The following is a 27,924-nucleotide window of genomic DNA, read 5'->3' as shown; positions in this document are numbered from 1 at the left end:
CCAAATTACAGTGTGCCAGAAGCTGTGAGGCATGTCAAGGTGTTGTCAGGCATATTGTAACCGGGCTTATGTGTGGCATTGGCGCAGTAAAGGCTTCTTTCTGGCAACTCGACTATGCAGCTCATTTTTGTTCAAGTATCGTCGCATTGTGCTCCTTGAAACAACCACACCGTCTTTTTCCAGAGCAGCCTGTATTTCTCCTGCGGTTACCAGTGGGTTTTTCTTTGTATCCCGAACAATTCTTCTGGCAGTTGTGGCTGAAATCTTTCTTGGTCTACCTGACCTTGGCTTGGTATCAAGAGATCCCTGAATTTTCCACTTCTTAATAAGTGATTGAACAGTGCTGACTGGCATTTTCAAGACTTTGGATATCTTTTTATATCCTTTTCCATCTTTATAAAGTTCCATTACCTTGTTACGCAGGTCTTTTGACAGTTCTTTTCTGCTCCCCATGGCTCAGTATCTAGCCTGCTCAGTGCATCCATGTGAGAGCTAACAAACTCATTGACTATTTATACACAGACACTAATTGCAATTTAAAAAGCCACAGGTGTGGGAAATTAACCTTTAATTGCCATTTAAACCTGTGTGTGTTACCTTGTGTGTCTGTAACAAGACCAAACATTCAAGGGTATGTAAACGTTTGATCAGGGACATTTGGGTGATTTCTATTATCATTATGATTTAAAAAGGAGCCAAACAACTATGTGATAATACACGGCTTCTTATGATCACTATCCTTAAATAAAAGACAGTTTTTTCCATGATCAGTCATATTTTCAAAATCAATGCCAAAATTTCACAATTTCTGCCAGGGTATGCAAACTTTTGAGCACAACTGTATATACATACAGTGCTGTGAAAAAGTATTTGCCCCCATCCTGATTTTTTTTCTGTATATCTCATACTAAATTGTTTCAAATAATTCAAACAAAATCTTACAGGAAACAAAGGCAATCTGAGTAAACACAAAATACAGTTTTTAAATGATTATGTTATTTATTGAAACTGCATTCTTAATGGGGTTCAGCTGGGCTAGACACAATCAGGCCTGATTACTGCCAGGCCTGTTCATTCAAATCAGCACCTAAATAGAACTTTTTCAGCAGATATTCTAGAAATAATGAGGTAAACAAAGCTATTTGAAAGGATCTGTGACTCCAAAGAACCACAGTGAGAGCCATTATCTCCAAATGGAGAAAACTTGCCACAGTAGTGAACCTTCCCAGAAGTGACCGACCTTCCAAAAGTTCCTCCAAAAGCACAGCGACGACTCATCCAGGAAGTCACAAAAAAGCCAAGGACAACATCCAAGGAACTGCAGGCCTCTCTCGTATCAATAAAGGTCACTGTTCGTGACTCCACTATCAGAAAGACACTGGCCAAAAATGCCATCCATGGAAGAGTGGCGAGGCGAAAAACACTAACCCAGAAGAACATCATTCTAAACAGCACTGTGGCAGCAGTGGATTCTTTCAGGTTCCTGGGCACTACCATCTCACAGGACCTGAAGTGGGAGACCCACATTGACTCCATTGTGAAAAAGGCCCAGCAGAGGTTGTACTTCCTTCATCAGTTGAGGAAGTTCAACCTGCCACAGGCGCTGCTGATACAGTTCTACTCAGCAGTCATTGAGTCTGTCCTCTGCACTTCTATAACTATCTGGTTTGGTTCAGCTTCGAAATCAGACATCAGAAGACTACAAAGGATAGTTCGGACTGCTGAGTGGATTATTGGTTGCCCCCTGCCCTCCCTTCAAGACCTGTACACTTTGAGTGAGGATAAGGGCTGGAAAAATCACTCTGGACCCAACTCACCGTGCCCATTACCTTTTTGAACTGTTGCCTTCTGGCCGACACTTCAGAGCTCTGAGCACCAGAACCATCAGGCACAGGAACAGTTTTTTTCCCTCAGGCTATCCATCAAATGAACAGTTAAAACGGCTCCATTTAGCAATAATTATGTGCAATAAACAGTCTATTTATACTCAACATATCCTACCTCTTCTGCCATTACATTCCCTTGCACTATCTGTATAACAGATTTGTATTTGTGTGCATGTGTGTGTGTGTGTGTGTGTATATATATATATATATATATATATATATATATATATATATATATATATATATATATTTTTTTTTTTTTTTTTTGTCTTATTGTGTATTTCTGTATATACTTATTTTCTATTCATTTTTTATCTTCTATTTTTTTAGTTTTTTTTTTTTTTTAATTCATATCTCTGTCTTGTTGTATTGTTTGTGCACTGGAAGCTTCTGTCACCAAGACAAATTCCTTGTATAAGTATACTTGGCAATAAAGGTCATTCTCATAATGGATGTAACGGTATGTTTTGCACTCACGCTGAACTGCATAGAAATCATACCTGTACGCTTACTTAAAACATCAGTGTCTCAAAACACTTCTGTTTATTTTATTTTAGCCAAACTTTGTCAGTACTCTGAAAGTTTGCAGTGACTGGTGGGTAAATTTCCCTCTCCAATTCCTATTCTTGATGCCATTTGGAATGCCCTTCCAACTGAACATGTACAGTACACTCCATTCAGATTGAAATCTCACTAAAGATGGCTCATACCATGTGAAGTCCTTTTCGCAGGATCCTGTCGGTTGATTGGAAATGCACCTCCTGTTTACACCTGGTATTAAGATGCGTTGTGGGCGATCCAATCACAAGTGGCCAACCGAGACACATCACTGTTTACACCTTGTCATAATATGCCTTCTGACCACTTTTGTTGGGATTTCAGAGGAAGGTCTCCGATTTCATGATGACATAATCATTATGTCAGTGTATTATTGCATGAAAATAAAGCACAAAAAATGGCACACCGTTTTGCTTAAATATACTTTCATTTAATCTTGGTCACTTTAGTTTTTGACCACCTCCGAATGTGGTTGAATTGGACATATATCAAAACGTTTTGGACCCTTTGCCTTTAGTGCTATCCTGTTTCAAACAGATTGCCCAAAACACTTCTTAATACCAGGTGTAAACAGAGCAATAGAACCACCTAGAACACTGCAGCAATTGCATAACAAAAGCTGTTTTCAGAACCACGAAAACTCTTCAACTGTGAGTGCTTTATATACCAAGAAAGTTGTTTCTTTTGCTTAAATGGTGCTTGTTTAACAAAACCAGAGCAAATTATTTTGCGATTGTTGTTACTGAATCACATATTTGAATGCCCACGTTCTCAGATGAAATAAGTCTGGAATGTATTTATACACCTCACCTGCTACCTAAAGAATGTACTTTTACTGACCGATTAATGCGTCCTACATCAAATGCAGTGCATACTCTGACAGCACGCAATTGAATGTAAATGTGCTCAAAACACTCATCCGCCAAACAACACCCTAACAATAATCCAGAATACTTTAACAACTGCATAGCAATGTGCTAAAACACTCACAAAAAACACTTTGCAATGCCCTAGGAACCACCAAAACAACCTAGTAACTCTAGCAAACACCACTTTTCTTTTTTCTTTTCAGAAATCGTACAAATGAAATTTCTGTTTTATTTCTCAGATTTTAGAGCGGAAAAACAGTGAGATTGCTGAGCTGAAGAGCATGTATCGAGGCAAGCAGAAGGAGGTAGAGGAGACCGTCAGGAGGCTGGAGAAGAGAGGTGAGTGGAGGACATGGAGCAGGTCGTGTTTACAGTACACACACCTTCTGAGCGCTCTTTTCGTGGGACGGTGTTACCCGATAGGCCACTGCTGTGCTCCACTCCCACAACCAGCCCATAACAGCCCTTAAGTCCTGGCACAGGGACCCAACAAAGGCTGCACCTTATAAACAAGATATGTTGTACAGCATGGACCTCACACACATATTTGTTTCACTACATTAATGAAGACATATCATAGATTTTGGTTTTTATACAGTGATGATAATGTTTGCTGTTCCCTAAACCCAACCCTTACACAAATCTGTTAATATCAATAGATTTAAAGCAAAACCTAATTTATATACAGTACACAGCATAAATGAGTACACCCCCTCTGAACATGAAGATATATTTCTATTTCTAAAACATTACTATTACAACAAAATTGAAATGTATTAAATGCATACTTAAAAATGAAATCAAAAGATATGTCTTCAATGTCTTAAAAATAATTAAATTAGGCAGATTTGCTTAATGGTTGCAAAAATGTGTACACCCTTGAATAAATTCAAATAGTGTGCAATATTTTAGTACTTAGAAAGTCCTCCATAACTTTTAAATACTGCTCTGAACCTTCTTGACATCAAGTGGACATGTTCATGACATATTGTCGGATGACCTCCTTGAGTACTCTGATGTTTAACGGGGAGTAATGCTCGACTTGCACCCCACAGGTGCTCAAATAGGTTTGAGGTTGGGTGACACACTAGCTTGTTTATCTATAAGAATGCAGCAGTGGTTTTGGAATAATGTTTAGGGTCATTGTCATGGTAAAAAAAAAGTGCCTGACAGCCCAGGGTGGGGAGAGAGGGTGGCATCTTCTCTTTTACGATTTTGCTGAACGTCTGTGAATTCATGATGCCATTGATGAAGTACAATTCCCCCACACCTTCAGCACTCATACATCCCCATATGAACTTTATCACCACTGGACATCACTGTGAGTGCCATCCCACTGCTCTCCTGTGTGATGCCATGCATTTTGGATTCCATCAGATAAAAAAAAAAAGATCTTTGTGCTCATGAGTATGAGTCATCTTGTTTGGCAAAGGCTAAACAAGCTTTTTTATGCATAGGGTTCAGCAGTGCCTTCATTCTTTGCAGAGTGTGTCTTACTGTGCGAGATGAAACAGTCACTCCAGTTTGGCTTCCCACACCTTTTGCCAGCTCTGAGGCGCATGCTTGGCGATTCTTAGCAAAAAAAAAAAAAGAAAAAAATCACTCATCATGAGGTGAAAGCTTACAGCAACCGTCTGAACATTTCAAGAATCTTGTCACAAGTCCATCCTTTTTGAATTTCTGTCACTTTTGCTACTGTGTTTTGACTAAATAAAAGTGATTTGCTAATACTCTTGTATCATTGTCCCCTTTTGTGCAATTAAATCATTTTCTTTCATCATTTACTTGACAATTATCTCCCATGTCAGCAGTGAGGCTGAGAGTGATTCAATGGGATAAGTACAGCTTTTATACTTTAACCAACTATGTGTATTTGAGTGTGATGGTTCAAAAGTATAATCTGCTGATCAATGTCCCTCAACTAGCACCACCACCACCACCAACAACAACAAAAAAACATTTTATTAAGTTTTATATTATAACTTTCAGGATGGTGTACTCATTTTTACAACATGGGCTTTTATCATTTTGACAAAGTCATTTTTCTTGTTTAGGATTGGCATGTTTCATTAGTATCTGATAAAGCAGAGTTTCTTTAAACATTACATTATAGATGAACACCAAATATGTCTTATTTGTAAAGAGAAAGCTAAATTTGTTAGGTTTCAGAGGGGGTGTACTCATTTATGCTGTGTACTGTATACAGTGCATTCATGAAGTATTCAGACCCCTTCATTTTTTTTCTTCACATTTTGTTATGTTATATGAAGCCTTATGCTAAAATGCTTTATTTATTTTTTTTTATTTTCTTTCACATCAATCTACACTCCATACCCCATAATGACAAAGCAAAACTTTGCAAATTTATTAAGAAGAAAAAACTGAAATACCACAATGACAAAAGTATTCAGACCCTTAACTCGGTACTTATTTGAAGCACCTTTGGCAGCGATTACAGCCTCAAGTCTTTTTGGGGAAAAAAAATTTGGTTGCTTAGGAGACCTGGCTGTAGTCACTCAGCACGCCCTGGATTCGAACTCGTGACTCCAGGGGTGGTAGTCAGCGTCTTTACTCACTGAGCTACCCAGGCCCCCCTACAAAGGCCTATATTAAAATATGACTTTTTTTCCCTCAGGCATGTCCAATTAGGTGCATCTTGTGAATGAAGGAAAAACTACTCCAAGTGAAATGGATAAAATTATGCATATTATTTTATGCTGTTTTGAAATAATAATAATAATAATGGTAAGAAATGGTAAGAATAATGGAACCCCCCTTTATGATAACATTAAAAGCACTCGTCTTTCTACTCTTTTGTGCTTACATCTCTATGCTCTTTGCATATTATCACAGAATATACAGATTTACATTCGAGGTAAAAATAGGGGATACACTGTGTTTCTGACTGACTTGTGTCAGACTGGCATCTTTCTATCAGCTTTAAACTCTTTAGATGCAGTAGACCAACCACATCACTGGTGTTTACGTTTCATGCTGTTGTTGCACTCATGGGGTGATCTTGTTGAGCTGTGATGGTTATTAAATTCCACCATATAAAGAGTGAAAAAACATGTCCCATCCTGTGGGTTGATGTGAGTGAGCAAGAGGCCAAGTGAGAGGGAGGGAGCTGCGCTGATTCTCCGATCTTGATCAGCTCCGATTCCAATCACACTTTTTTTCAACAAAGTTTACAAATTGGGTTGCCATCAACATTGATGATGACTTGTGGGTCTTTTAAATAACTAAAATATTCCCACACTGCGAACTTTAGAAGCTTGTCAGAGGGAAATAAAGGTTCAGGCTTTGACATTTCAGTTTGCGCATGTGGCTTTTAAAGTGAAGTGCCGTTTCAGTGAAACAGGATAGGTACCTCACAATTTAGAGATTTATTTTATCAAGATTATATGATGCTGTGTAAATGTACCCGATTCTCTCTTAAATGAACTGATATTTACAATGGAAACTTTCATTGTTTACTTGAATTTTAGAAGAAAAAAAATCAAAGTAATACCGTGAATGCAATACCATGAATTATAAATGTAAACGGTTTCATAACCATCTCTTTTTAAAACCGTGGTATACCGTGAAACCGTGACACTGTTACATCCCTAGTTAGCACGTTATGCAAAAAAAATTATGTTAACATTTACAGCTTTTATTAATATATGTTGGAATTAACATTATTAATAAGTGCTGTAAAAGTATTGTTCATTGTTAGTTCATGTTAATTAATGCAGTTAGCAAATACAATCCATAAATTATGGTTTTATGGCTTCTTAATGTTCACATAAACACTGCTTTACAACTGGTTTGCATCAACTGAAGAACAACAGTTAGGCATGGTTTACAAGTTTTTTACTAAGGATGAAAAACCATTTTCAAACCTTTTGTAAATTAATTTATTAAACAGTAATTCATCATTTGCTGCAGAAAATATGAATACATAACTACTAATTACACTCACCAACAGCTGAGGAACAGCTGTACATCTGCTTATTCATACAATTATCTGATCAGCCAATCATATGGCAGCAGTGCAATGAATAAAATCATTCAGATACGGGTCAGGAGCTTCAGTTAATATTCACATCAACCATCAGAATGGGGAAAAAATGTGATCTTTTTGAGCATGGCATGATTGTTGGAGCCAGATGGGCTGGTTTGAGTATTTCTGTATCTGCTGATCTCCTGGGATTTTCACACACAACCGTCTCTAGAATTTACTCAGAATGATACCAAAAACAAAAAAACATCCAGTGAGTGGCAGTTCTGTGGACAGAAATGCCTTGTTGATGAGAGAGGTCAACAGAGAATGGCCAGACTGGTTTGAACTGACAGAAAATCTACGGTAACTCAGATAACCACTCTGTACAATTGTAGTGAGAAGAACAACACACCAAACCTTGAGGCAGATGGGCTACAACAGCAGAAGCAGAACCATAGTGTTCCTACTAAAGTTCTCAGTGAGTGTATACTCTTAAGCCCTGATTTACAAAGACCCCAAATAACAGATGCTAATTTGCTTGTGCAATCTGTCAAATTGCATGTGCAGGCTGTAGCAGCATTGCGGGTGATTTACTAAGAAAAACTGTGCAAATACAGTAGCTACACATGCAAATATGTTAGACACACCCTCCAAAAGGGCGCTTTTGCGTTTTACGCCAATTGGACCAAATGCATGCTCACTTACAGTAGGACTCTCTAAATAATACTATTTTTATTTTATTCAATATGATATGGCATTTATTCATAAATATATTTATGTCGATATATTAAGATACCATCATAAAATGTGAGTATTTAGTATGTAGCTCAGTATTTAGTATTGAGCTATTTAGTAAATGTCGGAGTAGTTGATGAGAATACCCATGTATGACATTTTTCTCTTGAAACGTTTTAGACCGATTGTGGAGCGGAGGATTAAATCGCCTGATTCACAAAGAATACAATATTATATACTTGTTAAGCCATCGTACAACTAATTTATACTAAAACAAAATCTGAATTTCAAACGGCAAATACCTTGACCATGTTAAAGTTGTGCTCAGAAGAGATGTGGGAGGCTGCACGAGAGGCAACCAGCACTCGCTGCTCGTTTGGCGGATGCCGAACACGTGCACACCGGCCGGCCCACTTCCATCGAGCACTGGAGAGAATGCCACTTAAATTATTTCACAATACTTTGCCAGTTAAAAAAATAAATAAAATTAAAACATTGAAGAACAACATAATTTGGCATATATATATATAAATTTCCCCTAGGCTATATATTTATTTATTTATTTTCAGAGTTATAAGAGTTGTATGATGATGATCAATATGCTATCAGTTATAGTGTCGAGTGCTAAAATAACTGAATAAAATATGATAAATGATTTAATTTCACAATGTGTGTCATCAATGTGTCTTTTATGCATCATTTGTTCTCAAAGTGTCTGTTCTGCCACAATGTCAGCATGATGCACAGCACAAATCATTTGCTCTTGCAGTTTCCGTTAACAAAATTACTTCCAGGCACAAATTTGAACATGTTTTTATTCTTTAATAAATCAGCGCCTTAATGCATTAACAATAAAGTAACAATGTTTTATAAGTAATGAATTAATTATACTACTTAATTAATCATATTAATTATGAACTAATGCTTTGCAAATACTTTATACTGTGAGTAATCAGTTGTTTTTATTGAACATTGGCGTTTCATGCCTGCTGCAACAGCAACCTCTAAATGTGATTAATTCATTGTTTTGCGTAACCTATCCTGGCTTATTGCTGTAATGTACTTCAACTAAACTTACATTACACTCTGAAATATTGGTCCATGTGTTGTTGTTTATTGTCCTTTGCTGTCTTTGTTGGCATTGTTCTTTGAGTTGTGGTTAAGTGTGTTAGACTTGTGGTGTATGGGGCAGCCCAGGGTCTGAGCAGACAGAGAGATGCCCTGCAGTCAGGCCTGAATGTGTGTCTCTCTCCCCTGCAGTTCAGAGCCTACTGCGGGAGTCCCAGGTCATCCAACAGACCAAAGACAAACAGATCAGCGAGCTCAAGAAAATGTCTGATCAGAGCACTGAATCTCTGAGAAACCAATGGGAGAAGAAGGTAAGGCACGGGTTTCCACTGGCCCGTCCCTGCAGCACACAGAGCTTTGAACACTGAACACTCCAATCCCAAAAAATCCATCACATTTAAGTTTGGCGGAGATCTGTATGTTGCAGTGATAGTGAAGAAGAGCTCTCATGTTCCGATCTTGACCTGCCTTTGTACAGGCTTTCGGTTGAAGTGTATCTTGCTTAAGGCTTTATAAAACATTCTCTTTGTTCTCTATTTCTAAACATAATATTCTGGAGGTCTCGTTGTACTTGTTGTGCCAGAGTGGACGGTGGAGATTATATTGTGCAACAGTGAGCAACCATATTTTCAGCAGCCTTGCTTTCTAAAGCGTTTTTCCCATTTCAGAAAGCTATTCATTATTTAAAGAGTTGTGAACCAAACCAACCAGCTCTGAGCTGACTCACAACCTTTGATCTGAAGCAAAAAAAACATTTGATTATTAGGTAAAAAGAAAAGGCACAAGATTGTGTACTTTTATCAGGAAATGAACAAACTACTCATCCCATAAAGCATTGTGAATGATGTCATCAAATCAGTTTTTATATTTATATATATATATTTTTTTAAATATATTTGCTACTTTTATGCTCTAACATGACAGCATGCCACAATAACTGACATTAGCTAGGTAGCTAGCTTTGGAGTTAGATAGCATTAGCCTATTAAAAATTAGCCCACTGCTAATTGTTGCAATTCTGATATTAATGGTAACAGTGACTTCTGCAATTGGCGGATCTTTCTTAAAGATTATGGGTAGTGTATTTCTTTACAAATTTGCAATAATTATTTTATTTTTTTGTTTATTTTTTAATTAATTTGAAATCATTTTGACCTGTTGCTTCAGCAAAAGTCGACCAATAGCAGATTTTGCTGATATAATATCTAAGGTAGTGGATAAAGCGAAGAACTGGTTAATTTGACAAATGTTTTGAAAATAGAGTTACAAGAGTCCAAATTGAAGGAAATCTTATATGCCGTTTATTGTGCTACCAAAATCCAAAGAATTTTATTTGTGTATAATGGCAAAAACCATAAACAAAACCGAAATACACTGGGTACTCTTTTTAATTGTCTGTGCTCCCAGCTCTCACAGATAATGGAAACTTAATATTCACTCTTACAATCATCTACAGCATATTACAATGTAAACACAATTAAGGAAACATTGTCATATAACAGATATGAGCAGTAACTCATCAGGAGCAGATCATCAGCGACTGCATGTCATAAATGTTTGATGTTCTAGTATGATGTTCAATAATGTCCGTGCTTCATATGTGTCTTTTCTATAATGTCATCCCGTATTAAAAAATATGCATTAGTCCATAAACAGTGAGAGAGACTTAGCTCTGTTACAATACACTACATGTAAGCATTCACCAGATGTATTTAAAGCCTATATATTCACCAGATGGTTTTTATTTTATTTTTTTTAAAATTTATTATATATATATATATATATATATACATTTATAATCGTTTATTTTTTTATTCATCAGAAATGAAGTTGGGGAGACAGTGTATTTGCTGACAGGGCATGTTTCCATGTACTCGCATTTTCTGTGCAGGTCCTCGCTTAAAATTATAACACTTGATTATTATTTAATCAAAATAACCAAATATTGTCAATAAAGACAGTTTTACACAACGCAAATCACCACGAGATATCAGTGATTGTTAATATTTCACCTCCGGAGGCTGCAGTCGTACTCCAAAACCTTCCAACGTCGCTCAGAAAAAAAAAAAAAAAAAAAAAACTATCTGCAACTATTGACGTAAAATTCTGCCAATAACAGATATTCTGAAAGTAGCCATTGGCATTATTCGGCAAAACCGATTTATCGGTCAACCTCTAAACCATATATCATTGCTTAACAACCTCAGAGCTCATGGTAGGTCTGTACTGAAAAGTGTATAAATTATGTTTAAAATAAGCTTGTCTGTGGAGATTTTGAATGATTTTTTTTTTTACAATTGGAACCAGGCTGTTGAGCTCTGTTGTGTGATTGGTTCCTCCTCATGGCAGTTGCATGCAGCGGTGGCAGAGATGGAGCAGGAGAAGTTTGAGCTGCAGAAGAAACACACCGAAAACATCCAGGAGCTGCTGGAGGACACCAACCAAAGGCTCGTCAAGATGGAGTCCGAGTACAGCGGCCAGACTAAGGCCACTGTGAGTACATTCATACATCAACACTGTAGAATGTAAATCAGCAATTTCTCATTCTCTTTGGCCTGAAATCTATTTTAAAGGAAGTGAATGGAACCTGCTGAGAAAGTTATTTAAAGTTAGTTCAGTCATGACAACTTTTGGAAAGATTTAGCATGTTAACGTGGATATGACATATTGATAGGATATTGGTCTTGGCAGAATAGATCTGCTAACACTGCTAGGAAATACACATACATACTGAGTTTAGCATGTGGACATGCTGCTGCTTCTGCTGCACAATTAGATAAACACAAGACATGCTGCTGCACAATTAGACATAAGTACAATGCCCATCTAGACAGATGGAGCTGGGGAGGTGGAGGGTTTCAGAGAGAAAACTTGCAGAACACTACAGTGAAACCAGCTTACTTGCAAAGTGAGAAAATGTAAATGTTAGACAAAGAGAGTGTAGTACGCAAGTTGTCCTGATTATTTGTCAAAGGACCTACCAAGTGAGTTGTTTGGATTAACATATCACATGTGAGCGAGCTGATTGGCTAATCGGCCTATCAGCTTGCACCATGTAGAGGTTCATGCCAGAACTTAGTCATTTAAACTGTTTAATAGACAGACATTTGATTTGAAGTTGGTTAGCTCAGGAATGATTTTGCAATGCTCAATATGGCGCTGTAGGAATAGAATACATTAGTCACATTTCCATTTATGCAAAAAATCTGAATATTGCAAATAAAGCAGCATGTCCATTTTGTTCAAAAGAACAAAATTGTCACTTCTGGGAAAATGAGCACAAAAATGGAAGTTGAAGCCACTGTGGCTCTTTTATTAAATGTAATAAATTATTTGTGGTTTAGAGCATGTAGACAAAATGCTTTCATGAGCCTTATTTGTGACTTTCACGTCTATAAATTTATTCGGTAAACGTGTTTCCATTGCAGTTTATGCGCATGTCTTCTTATTGAATAAAACATGTATCCACCTCAAGTGAGTGTATACGTTTTCATGTTAATTTTGGAGATTTAATTTGCATCTTGGTGTTTCCATCCAGTATGGATGTATCCCAGGTTTTTGTAGTATCCCAAGTTATGCATAAAATTATGTGGATGGTATCACAGCTATTATCTAGCACCATTATAGCTGAACCAACTTGAAAAAATGTTGTGCAATTTGAGCTAAAGCAAAAGTTATGAGACCATTCTTGTCAGATTGTTATGCTGATTTGACATGTTATTGAAACGTTATCTTGATCTGCAGTTTTTTTTAGATTTTGGTCTTTCATCATTCAAGTAGATTGGAGCTGTACTTGCATGCTTATCGCCTACATAGAAAATAGCTACGTGAACTAGGTTGCCTTAAAGAGAGACTGTTTCCTTTGCATGCCTGCCTTTTGCATTGTGCTTGTTTTCCTGAGCACGGGACTCTGGTCTTTCCTCCTCCTGTCACCTTGTAAACGTCCCTCAACTCTTCTCATGTGTGTATTCGGAGCGTGCCTGAAACAAAGAGTGCCCTGTAGACTTTGATTGAAGCCGCCTCACTAGAGAACGACTGAAACACTGCAGTGTCTGTCTGAGATGAGTCGGACACTTGCCTGTGTGATGCCTAATGAGTTTTGCTTGTAACAAATTAGCATTCAGCTGCTGTCATACAGGTAAGGGCACACGTCAAGATGCGGTTTGTCAGCAGGGCCGAATTTAAGAGACTTCAAATGCATGCCGACCCCACAGAGTACGACCTTCTTTAATAATTAAACACAGCACATTTCCAGGCAGGACACCAGATGAAAGGCCCTTCTGTCTTTGGAAATTAGGTTCTCCGATTCTGTTGGTTTAGACTGACCCTGCCAACCCCTCCACCCGTAACCCCCTCCTCTTGTCTTCTCTGCTCCTCATAGGCTGCTGTTGTCAATATGTCAGCTGAGGTGAGATGCTCGTACATTGCGTTTGATGTCTCAATACTCCAGCCTTTGAAAGCTTTTGTTTGTCTTTCGTACTTTCATCATTCTTTTGTGTGCCATGCTCTGATGCTATCCGGATTTATAAAAAAAGCCCTTCAAAGCGACGTGAAGTCACGTCGGCCATATTTCATATCTTCTGGACTGGCGAGATCAGAGCACCAATGGGTCCTCATCTGTATACCTGCGTTGGAATTAACAGTGTAACAGTTCTCTTTAAAAAACAGAATCATACTGTTCGCCATCCACATTGCGATAAGCATTTGTACAGCGGTTCATCTCAAGTTTAATGACGCATCTAGAGCACAAAGTTTGGCTAAGAAAACAAAGCGTCAAACAGGTAAAGATACAACCTCAATGTATCACTCTGTAGATGGTTATAATGTACACTCCGCCTGTGTTTCACGTGGGTCAACTTTCTATAGAGAGAAGCTGTCCTATTAACTGTTAGTATGATAAATCAGTTCATGACATCACAGTTCTGCACGCTTTGGCGTCAGAGTCTTTCTAGCAAGTCAGTTCCCTGTCGGCCATCTTTGGAACACTCTCGGGATTTTATTTCCAGTCATGACAGTGCAGCTCCTATCTATTTGAATGGGGGAACACCGAAATCTCCAAAACGGTTTGTCAAAATTGCGATCAAAGAACATATTTCAAATCAGCAGTAAAATCTGCTGATATTGTAAAGTGTGCTTCTTTACCTCAAATTGCTCTAAAAAGCGCAATTTTCCCGGTGTGTATAGCTAAAATGCATGCGCGTTCTCGAGTTAATTGACAGGTGACGTCTGTATATAAAAGCTGATTGGCTCTTTTACCTGTAAGGTGGTACTACCTTTCTACATCCGTTGACCATTGGGCACGAGAGCTTCTTGGTTGAGTATTCCAATTTCTCCCATTCATTTTAAAAGACGTTTTTTTTTTGTTTTGTTTTTTGCAGTCAGTTAAAACAGCGATGGTCAGGCACTGTTTGCAGACATTGCTTGACGCGAGTGACTGGTAATACGTCGATATATGATTAGCTATTTATGCCGACATCATCAGGAGATAGATAGCCCGAAACTGCACACACTTCTCTCTGTTTTTAAGCAGGTCCTCAGTGCTAGTTCGGACAGGCATGGAAGAATAACTAAAGCGCTTGGGGTGTTCATTGCCAAACTTATGTTGCCCTGCTCCATTGATGAAGAAGTGGGATTATTCACCAGTAAACTGCAGCGAGACGTAGAACATGGCACATAAAACTAAGTTTGTAAAAATGTACTGTAGTTATACGAACATTCATTCTATGAGACTAGGTAGCTTTCTCATCCGTTTAGGTTTGTATTTATTTTTTATTTATTTATTCTCCACTGGTAGTTCAAAAAATTCTTTAATATAGAGTTTTAAGCCATGAACCAAAACAGCCAGCTCCAAGGTGAATCACAACATTACAAACTTTGATTTAAAGCAATAACGTATTTGAAAATCGACAAAAAGACAAGAGTTAGGAAACGAACTACAATCCCAATCGATCTCAAGCATTGAGAGTGTCATAACCAAACAGTGAAAAATATCATTATTGACCTGTAGTCATTCATTATGCGTTTAAAATCATTAAAAAGAAAAATATTCAGATATCTACAAATGTTGTAGTTCGAGAGCGTAAAGGGAGACCGTCTCGATTACATTATTCACAGCGCTGTATGGGAGTGAGTGGTCAGTGGTGAGCTATTGTTAGACCCTGTCAACACTGGACACGTCGACAAAAAAAGTTCTAAACCATTTATTAGTCTTGTTGTTTTAGCACCAGTGCATGCAGCGCAAAATGTAAGGGGACACCCCTTTCATTGATTATAATGGCGTCTATTGCTTTTGACGCAGTACAGTTTTGACGCTCACTTCAGATGTAGATAGGGTGTTGCTCATTTCACATGCAAATAGATTAGCCAATCATGACAGATGTCATTTACACGTACACTTTTTAAAGGTACAGTAGTAAAACAGCCTGTTAAATTTTAGTGGTCTGATAAAGGTGAACAAATGAATGAAAATTGCACATTGCTGTGAGAAACCTTAAAGAATAAAACCTAGCAGATATGCATGGTTTTATGAGTCAGCACATCTTTTAAGCTTATGATGCTACTGAAGGGAAGATGAGATTTCTTCTCTTGTTTGGGTTGTGTTCATAAAACTCTTTGATCAGTGTGTGTGTGTGTGTGTGTGGGAATGCATGCGTGTATGAGAGCACATCCACTACGTTTGTTGAGCGTGCACTTTCACAGGTAACATCCTCTTGTCCAGTGAGACGTGCTCACACGATGAGGGCATGAGTGATTGATTGATAAAGATGTATACCATCTTTTCCATCTTCTCACTGCCGTTTTCTGAAAGAGAGCATTATCACATGCTAATCAACACTTTCACATCCAAGCTTATTTTGAGGAATTAAGGGCGAGTAGTGCAAACTGGAAACCGCATTCATGTAACCTTTAGATAGCAGTGTGGATTATTCAGTGGCTGAGGCCAGACGTTCAGTTGACTGACCGCCAGTGTTTTGATGTGCGTTAACAAAAGCCCATTTAGAAGCGTTCTGATAGTGACGCTGCTTCAGAAAGATTTTCAACACTGGCCACTTTCATCAGCCGAGCTGTGTATTACACTCAAAAGGGGCATCAGATTTTAGTCTGTTTAAGGGATGTTGTCAGGTGATGTTTGAAAACTGATGTTATAAAGCTCTTGAAGCTGAAACTATTCAACTTCATATCTGCATATCTTCATGTGGATGGATGGATGCCTTGTCACCCACATGAGCAATAAAGCTCAATATTTTAGTGCATGTGTTCTAACCGCTAGGCCACAGCTTCAGGAAAATAAACTTTAACAATGCAGCAGCCCTCATGCTCAAACGTGCTCACTTTAGGAGCAGATGGTGCGTGAGTTGGAGACGCGGGTGAAGCAGCTCTCGGTGGAGGTGGAGAACGGGAACCTGCTCAGGCAGAAGGTCACTCAGGAGAAAGCCGAGCTGGAGATCCATATCGCCTCCATCAGCGCTGAGCTACAAGAGGCCAACCACAGGTACGAGAAAAACAGCCGTGTGACAGCATCTTAATTTCTTCAGCATCTGTGATCATTCCAGAACCTCAAGAGCACCTAGGCAATCGATTCCCTTACAAATGACTCTTCTGAACAGGCCTTTTGAATCTGCAGCATGAAACATACAGCGTGACCATTGTACTGCGATTCCCGAACAAATGATTCTTATGAGCCGGTTCTTTTGAATCTACAGCGTGAAACATACCACGTGACCAGTGTAGTCTGATTCCTGAACGAATGACTCTTATGAACTAATTATTTTGAATCTACAGCGCAAAACATACAGCGTGACCATTGTACTGTGATTCCCGAACAAATGATTCTTATGAGCCGGTTCTTTTGAATCTACAGCGTGAAACATACCACGTGACCAGTGTAGTCTGATTCCTGAACGAATGACTCTTATGAACTAATTATTTTGAATCTACAGCGCAAAACATACAGCGTGACCATTGTACTGTGATTCCCGAACAAATGATTCTTATGAGCCGGTTCTTTTGAATCTGCATCGTGAAATTGTCTAATTCCTAAATGAATGACTCTTATGAGCCATTTCTTTTGAATCTACTGCGCAAAACATACAGCGTAACCACTGTACTGACAATCCCAACAAAAAAAAAATCTTATGAGCCGGTTCTTCTAAATCTTCTGCGCAAAACTTACAGTGTGACCAGTGTAGTCCGATTCCAGAATGAACTGATGCGCAAGTTATGGCTTTCGTCATGTTAAATTAAAAATGAAATAATGGTGTTTTCACACTTGAGGCCTCTTTAACGGAACCAAACTTAGACCTCTTTAAGTGAACCAAAAAGTGGACAGAGTGAAAAGGACCCAAGTTCTCTTTGCATTCACACTGTCTGTGATCTTGAAAGTTTTCGGTCCACTTTAAGCCTGGTTTATACTTTATGCAGCCGCTTGTTTGTGAGGGTTCATGCGCATAAAGTGACATTATCGTGGCTGTCGCCTAGCCTCCGCAAGGCTCCGTTTCTTGCACATGCCAAGTTTTGTAACTTTGTGTACTGTGCTTCAATCCCATTGGATGAATTCAAGAAAAGGTGCAGGGCAGATGTGCATGTGCTGTTGAGGCAGCATAAAACTATGGCCAACAATGTTAAAAGGACAATGTTTTCACAGTGAAATTACTTGTTGCAGCCCCTCAGTTCATATTTAGAAAGACAAGTAAGCCTATTTATCCACTACCTTTTGTACACTGAATAAAAAGGTCTAAACAATAAACGACTTTGGTTTCATTAAGATATTTTTGAATGGCTCTTGTTATTTTATACTGTGAAAAAAATAAAAAGCATTTTTATGAAGGTGTGTTTAAATATAATTGGAGTTCATACAATTATTGTACATTTAAAGCTTATCTTGACTAGGCTATATAATATAAAACACCAATATCTTAAATGTAAACAAATAAAAGTGCTTGAGTTCAGACAGTTCAAATGGAGACTACTGGTTCTTAAATGGACAGCTCACCCAAAAATGAAAATTCTCTCATCATTTATTCACCCTCATGCCATCCCAGATGTGTATGATTTTCTTTCTTCTGCAGAACTCAAATAAAGATTTTTTGAAGAATATTTCAGCTCTGTAGGTCCATACAATGCAAGTGAATGGTGACCAGAACTTTGTAGCTCCAGAAATCACATAAAGGCAGCATAAAAGTAATCCATAAAACTCCAGTGGTTAAATCCTTATCTTCTAGAGTGATATGATAGCTGTGGGTGAGAAACAGATCAATATTTAAGTCATTTTTTACTGTAAATCTACACTTTCACTTTCACATTCAGCCACCTACTTGTTGGGGCTGGTCAAAGGTGGAGATTTATAGTAAAAAAAAAAAAACTTAAATATTGATTTATTTCTTACCCACACCTATCATATCACTTCTGGGGAAATGGATTTAACTATGAGTGAATGTAGCACAAATTTTTTTACCTTCTGAATCCTGTTCTGGTCACCATTCACTTGCATTGAATGGACCAATAGAGCTGAAATATTCTTCTAAAAATCTTTATTTGTGTTCTGCAGAAAAGAAAGTCAAACACTTCTGGGATGACATGAGGGGGAGTAAATGACCCCTATAAGTGTTCACCTCTTGCACATGACCAGCAAACATTAACGATTATTATAATACATCCCCAATTCCCAAAAAGTTGGGACAGTATGAAAAATGCTAATAAAAACAAAAAGGAGTGATTTTGTAAATTATATTCACCCTTTGCTATATTGAAAGCTCTACAACTACACATTATATGATGTTTTACCTTGTGAATTACATTGTTATTTTAATGTACAGTAATTTCAAAATCAGATGATTGCAACACACTCCATGTTGAGATCGGGGGCAATTTTAAACTAATAAATGACGAGTAAAAATAACAAGGCGATATGAAACAGGAGATGTTAAATTGGTGAGGCAATTGTGTCATAGTACTGTATACTGTATAAGGAGCCTCCAAAAACAGCCTAGATCTTCAGGAGCAAGGATCATTCGAGACTTGTCAATTTGCCAACAGATGCTTCAGCAAATAATCCATTACTTTGAGAACAATGTTCCCCAAAGACAAATAGGAAGGATTTGGGGCATTTCACCCTCTACAGTGCACAATATAGTTAAAAGATTCAAGGAATCTGGTCAAATCTCAGTGTGTAGAGGGCAAGACTAAAGCCACTTCTGAATGCACGTGATCTCTGATCCCTCAGACGTCACTGTCTTAAAAAACATCATTCATCTGTAATGGATATCATGAACGTGGGCTTGGGATAACTTTAGTAAACCTTTGTTAGCGAACACCATTCGCCGCTGTATCCACAGATGCAAGTTAAGATTTTACTATACAAAGCAGAAGCCATACATCAACACTGTCCAGAAGCGCTGCCGACTTCTCTGGACTCGGTCTCATCTTAGATGGAAAGTAGAACAGTGGAACTGTGTTTTTTGGACCGATTAATCCACATTTCAAACAGTTTTTGAAAAACACAGCCGTCGTGTTCTGCAGGCCAAAGAGGAAAAGGGCAATCCAAGCTGTTATCAGCATCAGGTCTAAAAGCCAGTGTCTGTATGGGCCAGGGGCTTTTCAGTGCCCATGGCATGGGTTACTCACACATCTATGTGAACACCATGAATGCAGACAGATATGTACAAATTTTGGAGTAACATACACTGCCATCCAGCACCATCTTTTCCAGGGACATCCCTGCATTTTCCAGCAGGACAACTTCAAACCACATACTGCCCGGATTACAAGAGCATGGCTGTGTGAGCAGAGAGTGTGGGTGCTAGACTGGCCTGTCTGCAGTCCTGACCTGTGTCCAATTGAGAATGTGTGGTGCATTATGAATCACCCCATACGACAACGAAGACCCCGTACTATTGTATAGCTAAAAACCTACATAATGGATGAATGGGGGACAATTTCACTTTCTAAACTTAACAAACTTGTGTCTTCAGTGCCCAAATGCTTAATAAGTGTTATTAGAAGAAACGCTGATGTTTCACAGTGGTAAACACTCAACTGTCCCAACTTTTTTGGAGTGTGTTGCAATCATCTGATTTCAAATTATTGTACATAAAAAATTAAAAAATAAATTCACAAGGTAAAACATCATATAATGTGTAGTTGTAGAGCTTTCAATATAGCAAAGGGTGAACATAATTTACAAATCTCTCCTTTTTGTTTTTATTGGCATTTTTCATACTGTCCCAACTTTTTGGGAATTGGGGTTGTACGTGGCTAGCTAAATATAGCTAGGTGAAAGTATAAACAAGGCTTTAAGGAACCAGAATCGTTAAGAGGAATCAGAACCGAAATTGTTAAATTCCTTACAATTCCCACCCCTTGTTGTCTCTGTTCATTGATGTCTGATTCAATGTGTGTGATTCAGGAGTATGGCGCTGCAGAGAGAGATGGAGCAGATGAGAGACCAGCATGAAGATACATTGCAGAAACTTCAGGACAAACACAATGCTGACATGAGCCACTACCAGCAGGAGCACGCACTTTCTGCAGCCAAGGCATCTTCACTCACACCAACACATCCCTTGCTCTAATACACAATCATGAATAAGATTCCTGAAACGACAGCTCATTGGACGCTTAAGTTTAGCATGAGCACGCAGTTAGCAAAGGAAGCACATTTACCATGTTTTCTGAACTTCAAGATGTTAAAAGTTTATAAACCCACGCATTGAAACCTGTTATTTCGAAATGCAAATGCTGTCTCTGCAACTATTTCTACTGTTTCTTGCCAATGAAGCTGTCTACATGAAAAACGTTCAGCGTTAGAGCGGTCTAGATCTAACTCGCTAATAACACAGCACCTTTGACAAGAACGGCTGAAATAGTGACACTGCTTTATGTAAAATACTACCAGAACTACTCAGCTGCAGGGTGAAGCGAAATGCTTAAAACAGAATACTTGAAATAACTGAAAATGGAACCTTTTAAGTAAATCTTAAGTCTGATATCAGCATGTTTCTAAGCTCCGAGTATTTCTAACAATGAAATACTCAATAATACTAAGCATACACAAGTATTGGATCAAATTATGCAATTTCTGAAAGATGGAACTATTTTTTGTGCATGCTAAATATGAATATACTGTATAAATGAGCATAAAAACTACTGTAAATACAAGTATGTTTATTATTGAATCTGTCCAGCAATGATGAGTTTGCATAATTTCTGAAGGATGCATAAGAAATTTTCTGATAATTTAGACAAATTAAGACATTATGTAAAGCAGTATCATTTTACTGTTTGGAACTGCCTTCGACTAATGAATGGGTGCAGCTCACTAGGGTTTGGAGCAGAGCTAATATTTTGACGTATGGGTTGATAGCATGTTGTGACTAGATTGTGTGTTGTTTTCAGGCATCAGAGGTGATTGAAGATTTGGAACAGACTGTAAATCATCTCAAGCAGAAGATACAGGAGGCTGAAAACAGGAGACAGAGACAGCTCAGGGTCAGAACACACACACACAACTGACCAGTGCCCAATGATTTTATCACTGTAGGTCGACCAGCTGCTGCACTGTTGCTCACCCGCAGGCGTTCCTAATGCTGGATTCTGGAAAGTTTTTAGTGGGCTGCACAACTGCCCATAGCCACTGAATTTAATTTTTTTTTTAAATTAAAGATCTGATTAAAAATGTATTTCCTGAAGGATACTTAAATGTCATTCCATTCTGAAAATAAATCTGTTTTCTATGTTCTGGAGGGGGAAGTGTTTACTTGTATGCAGCAGTGCATAATGCATCATATAACTGACATTTTTCCACACATAATTTTTCACTATTATCATGGATGTGGTTGCAGACAAAACATATAGAACAGTAAAATTGTTCACAGTAACTTCAACTTGTCTTCCATTTTGTCCTCCAAATTGACTTCCTGTCACTTTACCAGAAACAGATTATATATATATATATATATTATAAAAGATAAAAGACGGGCAAGGAGGAGGCAGGAACCGGCTGAACAGTCAACATAAAAGTTTAATAAAAACTTGACATAAAACAAACACAGACACACATGCAGCGCAGCCACGTGCATCTCTCTCTCTCTTGAACTGGCACCTCCGGCTCCTCTTTATCTTGCTCTCCTGCTGATCAGCTGATTCAGACCAGAAACTCCACCGGCTGCCTTTACTCGCACGTTATTTGTTATTCAAGAACCCGGTAGCAGTCGCGGAACAGACAATCGCCTCATGCTCGCACCGCACCTCGAAACTTTCGTAACGCACCTCGCAGTGCAAGGCAGGTGTTCAAATGGCAGCTGTCTTGCCACTGCAATGATGTTACAATGTTAGGAGCTCTATTTGTGCTTTTTGGGCACGTTCTACTGCTGTGCTACATTGATCAAATGCTTGGCGCAGGTCTCAGCATAATGTCTCCCACCATCTGTTTTACCGACGGCAATGCATGTGACATTAGCGGCGTGTGCGTGAATTGACTCACTTCTCATGAACTACGGTTTATTGAAAGCATCATATTACACATTAACAGCGTTAAAAAAATTAGTGGTGTTAAATGAATTTTGCGTTAATGTGTTAACTTCGACAGCAGATATATATGTATATAGAGAGAGAGAGAGAGAGAGAGTTTGTTTTCTAATGAAAATATTAATAATATATATATATATATATTTTTTTTTTTTTTTTTTTGCTTTAATTATTGTTCCAAAGCAGCTTTACAGGAAATAGTGTCATTCAAAACAAAATAAATGAAAATATTACAACTCCAAAACTAACTGCCTTTGCTTTCTTCAGGATCAAGAGAACAAGATGCAGCAAGATCTGACTGACCTCCAACACAACACTGACAAAAAGGTCAGCCAGTTATTCACAAGCACAATATGATATTTAAGCTGTATATTATTCATAACAATAATATACAATATTTAGAAAATTGATTTAAAAATAAGTATATTTTATTTAAAAATGGATAAAAATATGTATAAAATTTTGTTAATAGAAATCTAGTATTTGTTGTTAATATAATTGTTAATATTATATTTGTTATAATTGTATGATAATTATATACAATTGTACAATATTAATAATATATTCATTCATTCATTCATTCATTCTATATTTACAGTATATAATATGTATAATATATTTATTCATTAAAAATAAATATATTATATAAAATATATAAATGTATTTGTGTTAATATTTCTAAATATATGTATATTTGTTTTATTATATTCATGATTTCATGAAAATGATCTATTGTACATTTAAGAATAAATATTCTTTATTAGATAAATATGTTGATTTAATTGTACTAATATTTACAGTATATGTAAATGTCTATGTTAGAATTACTATATTATTATAATTATTATTATTAATAAGCTTTAGAAAGATCAGTTTAGGATACAGACCAGTGTTCATTATCACCCGCCATCTCAGCAGTCGTATAAACTCAAGCAGGCAGTTTCAGTTAGACATAAAAGCTTTTGCACCGCTTTCAAATGGCCTCGTTTACTTTGATGATATGAGTATTGGGCTGTAAAGTCTATATGCTATATGTCAAAGCAGCACAGCCTCATGGGGGTCGGCACATTTCCCTAAATGAAAGAGCAGCGTAACCGGACAGTCGTAGCTTGCGTCCAGACGCGGCCTGATTGCCCCAATAACTCAAGAGACTTAATAATGCCTGTTGCCAAGCAGGGCCGCTTTCAAGATCCTTCAAAGCTTCAGCACTGTCATAAAAGAGCTGCTTTCATAATTGGGCCGACACAATCAAATGAAGATAAGTTTTAAGATCAGACACCTGGCTGCTGCCTTCAAAGGGCCGCTCGGGTCATAAAGCGGAGCGCTGAGGTGTACCTCTGTCAAGGGCACATCTGCAGAGCAGTGGCCGCATGCACCTGCAGGCCAGCCGTCTGACCTTTGACCTGTCAAAAATGAGATCAGCTCTGTTTAGGTGTGTTGAGGGGTGGGATCTGATGAAGCATGTTGAGTGATTGACAGCTCTGTTGTCCTGTAACAGCTGCAGATGCTGCAGGCAGAGCTGGTGAAGGAACGAGCCGACGGCGGGAAGAAGATCAGTACGCTGGAGGAGTCACTCAGGTATGCGCCGCTTATGTGGATCACGACACTACATTTGTTATTTCAGAAAAATTCCTGTTCTTCAGAAAGATCTACACAGCTCCCGTGCTTAAGTCTGTGTCCACTAAATGACTAAACGTTTATCAAATATTTTGTCTAATGTGATAATCAGCTTGCTCAAAATATTTTTACCATGTTGAATTCCATTCTGTCTATCTGCAGATGTTCCTCAAAAATCAGCTCAGAAAAAAAACTTTGCAGATTCCATCTGGGCCAAGTGATGTGTTGTTCATTACAAATTGCAAACTTTAAAAAAAAAAATACAGTTTTGAAATGTTCTTTTGGGAAATGTATTCATTCGATTCATCATTTATTGCTAAGAAAAATGTTTGTATTTGTAATCTTTTGTCAAAATGTGCATTTGTCCACCTCTGAAACAACTTTTCCTTTCTGCTGATGTCATCAAGGCTTCATGGATGGGGAAAATAATATTAACCCCCTAGAAAATGTCAGTAGCACTGACACTGTGTGTGATACAATCCAGTCACAAAGGTGTTTTTGGTGGATGCTAGGGCATTGCAATGTGGTTGCTAAGGTGTTCTGCAAGTTTTTGCGCCTTACAATGTGGTTGCTATGATGTTGCTCTGTGATTGCTAAGGTGTTGTGGGATTTTTTTAGAGCCTTGTAATGCGGTTGCTAGGGTGTTCTGGGTGATTGCTAGGGCATTGTGATGCGGTTACTGTGGTTTTCAGCACATTTCTCTGTGGTCGCTAGAGCATTGATATGCAGTTGCTGAGGTGTTAATTGAGGTTTATTTTATTTTTTTCGCTTCTTGCTATGTGGTTGCTAAGGTGTTGTTATGTGGTTGCTAAGGTGTTACCATGTGGTTGTTAAGGTTTTCTGAGTTATTTATTTATTTATTTTTACTCTGTGGTTACTAGAGCAGAGCTATGCAGTTGCTGAGGTATTTGGAGAGTTTTTTTAGCTCCTTGCTATGCGGTTGCTAAGGTGTTGCTTTTTGCACGTCTCTCTATGTGGTTGCTAGAGCACTGCTTTGCATTTGCTTAAAGGTGCAGTACTCCCCCCCCCCCCATTAAAAACGTTTTACTCCTAAAGAAATGAATTGTAATTTTGAAACATGTATAAGATCATGAGCACTCATGTGAGATGAGGACTCTATTCATATCAGTAACATTATTAAAGCTGTTTTATTCTGCATGGGGCAGGGGCGCCCTGCCATTCTAGAATCACATGACTAGCTGAATATTACTTGCTTAATCTCAGTAACCGTCTTTTTATTGGACACTTTCACTCGAATTAAATAAATCATGGCTGATTGTGAATTGTGAATTTCTACAATGGCATCTGTAACTGAAAACTTGATTTTGAATGATGCTGCATCCACACCACTAGTAGTCACTGTAAGTCCAAGATAACACCAACAAAAAGTTACTGAGTGCACCTTTAAATGTTCACAGAGTTTTTTTTTTTTTTTTTTAAGGCTTTGCTATGTAGTTGTGAATTCAAAGGTGTTCTGGGTTTTTAGCATGTTGCTCTGTGGTTGCTAGGGCGTTGCTATGCAGTTGCCAAGGTGTCCTACATGTTTGTTTTTTGTTTTTTATCACTTTACTATGTGGTTGCATGGGTGTGCTGTGCGGTTGCTAAAGTGTTTTAATTTATTTAATTTATTTTTTTGCACATTGTATGGTTGCTGGGCATTGTTATGCTGTTGTTAAGGTGTTCTGAGAGTTATTTATTTATTGTTTGCACCTTGTTAGGGTGTTCTGGGTTAGCTTTATGGTTGCTGAAGGTTTTCTGAGTTTTTTAGCACGTTTCTCTGTGGTTGCTAGAGCATTTCTATGCAGTTGCTAAGGTGTTCGGAGGTTGTTTTTTTTAGCTCCTTGTATTCAGTTGTTAACAGGGTTGTGCTGATTACTTTAAGAAAAGTATTCTGGGCTGAATATTAAAATCTCTTTCTTAAATGTGTACATCACATAAAAAGTAACATATTCAGAATACTTTTAGAATGCATATTTTTAAGGCAAGCCACAATTTACCCTCGCTAAGCCCCGCCTTGAAAGCGTTTCTGACCAATCCTGTCTTAGCAACTGTTGTCCTGCCTCCATTTCTCTGACACGCGTTTGCCTTTTTACAGTGAGAGCCTTCTGAAGTATGTGTGTTTGAGTACTTTTAAGTGGGATTTTATCAAAATAATCCCAAAAAATATATAAAACGTTGTTGCCGGGTCATTTGTAATAGTGGCACGAGTTACCCAGAGAGGATATGCAGTGTTTTTCTTTCTTTTTTCAAAATAATCTTTAAATAAATCAGGAGAACAGTATATTATGAATTAAGCTGTGTCATTCCTCATTCCCAAATGAACATATAACATCTGCAATGACAACTACATTTACTTCAAGGTAAATGAAAGCTAATAATTGAACGTTAATTCATTAATGTATTGATTCACAGCATCAAAATGAGTGTGTTATGAGATGTTATAAACAGTTCTTGTCAGTAGCGAGCAATTATGTGGTGTAATTATTTTCTTAGCTTAAGATAAACCTCCACTTTTAACTAATCTAAGTGAATCTGCATAACTTGTTTCTTTAAATAAGATTAGAGTTGGACACTAATGTTTTACTTTATGGTAAGCAGAAGGCAGTTTCAATATTTGAATATTTTAACAACATTTTAATCTTTTTCTTAACTCATTATTTGATTGGACTGACAAAGAATAATACATTTTGACACAAATTTATATAAGAATGCAAATGCAAATTAACCATATTTATTTTGAGATGATAACTGGATGACACGTGCAAAAATTAAACTAAATAGTGAGGTCATGTGACTACAATATAGTATATTAAAGATTTTAACTAGACTTGCTTGTATATTTTCATATTTAGGCCTATTTATTCATTTTACGTACTTTTTATTACATACACTTTTATTTTTGGATGCTTTTGATTAGTGGTCGACCGATATATCACAGAGGCCATTATTTTGACTTTTTTAATTATCGGCATCAGATAATACATTTTCCTGTTTGGCCAGTTTGTTTCCTGAGGGCGCTGAAAATCGGCTGCTTGCATGTGAAGTGTCTGAGACATGTAAACGACCAGTCACGGTTTGTTTCGATGTTACGTGCATCGTGTTACTACAGTAATAGACCAGTTTGCAACACAGTGTCATTTAAACCGTCTGCATATCAGAGCTACAGCAGACGTGTTTGAACTCAATGTTAAAGTGCCTGTCTGTTTCATTCTCCCTCTCCCTCCTCAACAGTTCCCTGTCACTTTTAACTGTCTTTTCTAATGATAAAAATGCAAATATCAATAAAACTATTATCATAAACCGTCTGCAAATATGTGCATATATCGTTTAAACAGATGTAATAAACAAACCTCACAAAACTTGAGCAGATCCAGCATCCTGTTGAGCGCTCATCTGATATCTTCCTTTGAAGTGCATATTCTATCATCCAGAATCAAAACATCAGGATCAAAAGTTGATCTGATTCACAAATCATGATGGTCAGCCCATGACAATCCAAGCAGGTGATCCAGATTGCTGCTGCTTGCTGGATCAGCACGAGCATGTGAGAGCAAAAGTAAAGTGCTTCATGTTTGCTATCCAACTTTTTCCTGGGGGTCTTACTGGGGAAACAAATGTGGGTTGGACTTCCACCGGAAGTCGTTCTATAGCATTCCCTAGCTCTGGCTGCAGTCATTTTAGA

The 27,924-nt window shown here is 37.8% G+C and overlaps 1 protein-coding gene across 3 annotated transcripts in view; it reads left to right on the top strand.

Annotated features, from left to right (window-relative positions):
• The window catches only part of LOC127450321 (centrosomal protein of 112 kDa-like), a 291,075-nt gene that overhangs the window by 75,009 nt on the left and 188,142 nt on the right, over nucleotides 1-27,924 (top strand). For all 3 annotated transcript variants that reach the window (XM_051714326.1, XM_051714325.1, XM_051714327.1), the window contains exons 10-17: nucleotides 3,553-3,652; nucleotides 9,294-9,412; nucleotides 11,451-11,594; nucleotides 16,439-16,593; nucleotides 20,506-20,635; nucleotides 21,495-21,587; nucleotides 22,893-22,952; nucleotides 24,124-24,203. In XM_051714326.1, coding sequence (XP_051570286.1) covers nucleotides 3,553-3,652; nucleotides 9,294-9,412; nucleotides 11,451-11,594; nucleotides 16,439-16,593; nucleotides 20,506-20,635; nucleotides 21,495-21,587; nucleotides 22,893-22,952; nucleotides 24,124-24,203 — 881 coding nt within the window. The remainder of the gene's footprint in view (nucleotides 1-3,552; nucleotides 3,653-9,293; nucleotides 9,413-11,450; nucleotides 11,595-16,438; nucleotides 16,594-20,505; nucleotides 20,636-21,494; nucleotides 21,588-22,892; nucleotides 22,953-24,123; nucleotides 24,204-27,924) is intronic.

The sequence above is a fragment of the Myxocyprinus asiaticus genome, chromosome 13, assembly GCF_019703515.2.
Source record: "Myxocyprinus asiaticus isolate MX2 ecotype Aquarium Trade chromosome 13, UBuf_Myxa_2, whole genome shotgun sequence".
Taxonomy (NCBI): Eukaryota; Metazoa; Chordata; class Actinopteri; order Cypriniformes; family Catostomidae; genus Myxocyprinus; species Myxocyprinus asiaticus.
The sequence above is the reverse complement of the archived record's forward strand: the minus strand, read 5'-3'. Positions and strand labels throughout refer to the sequence as shown.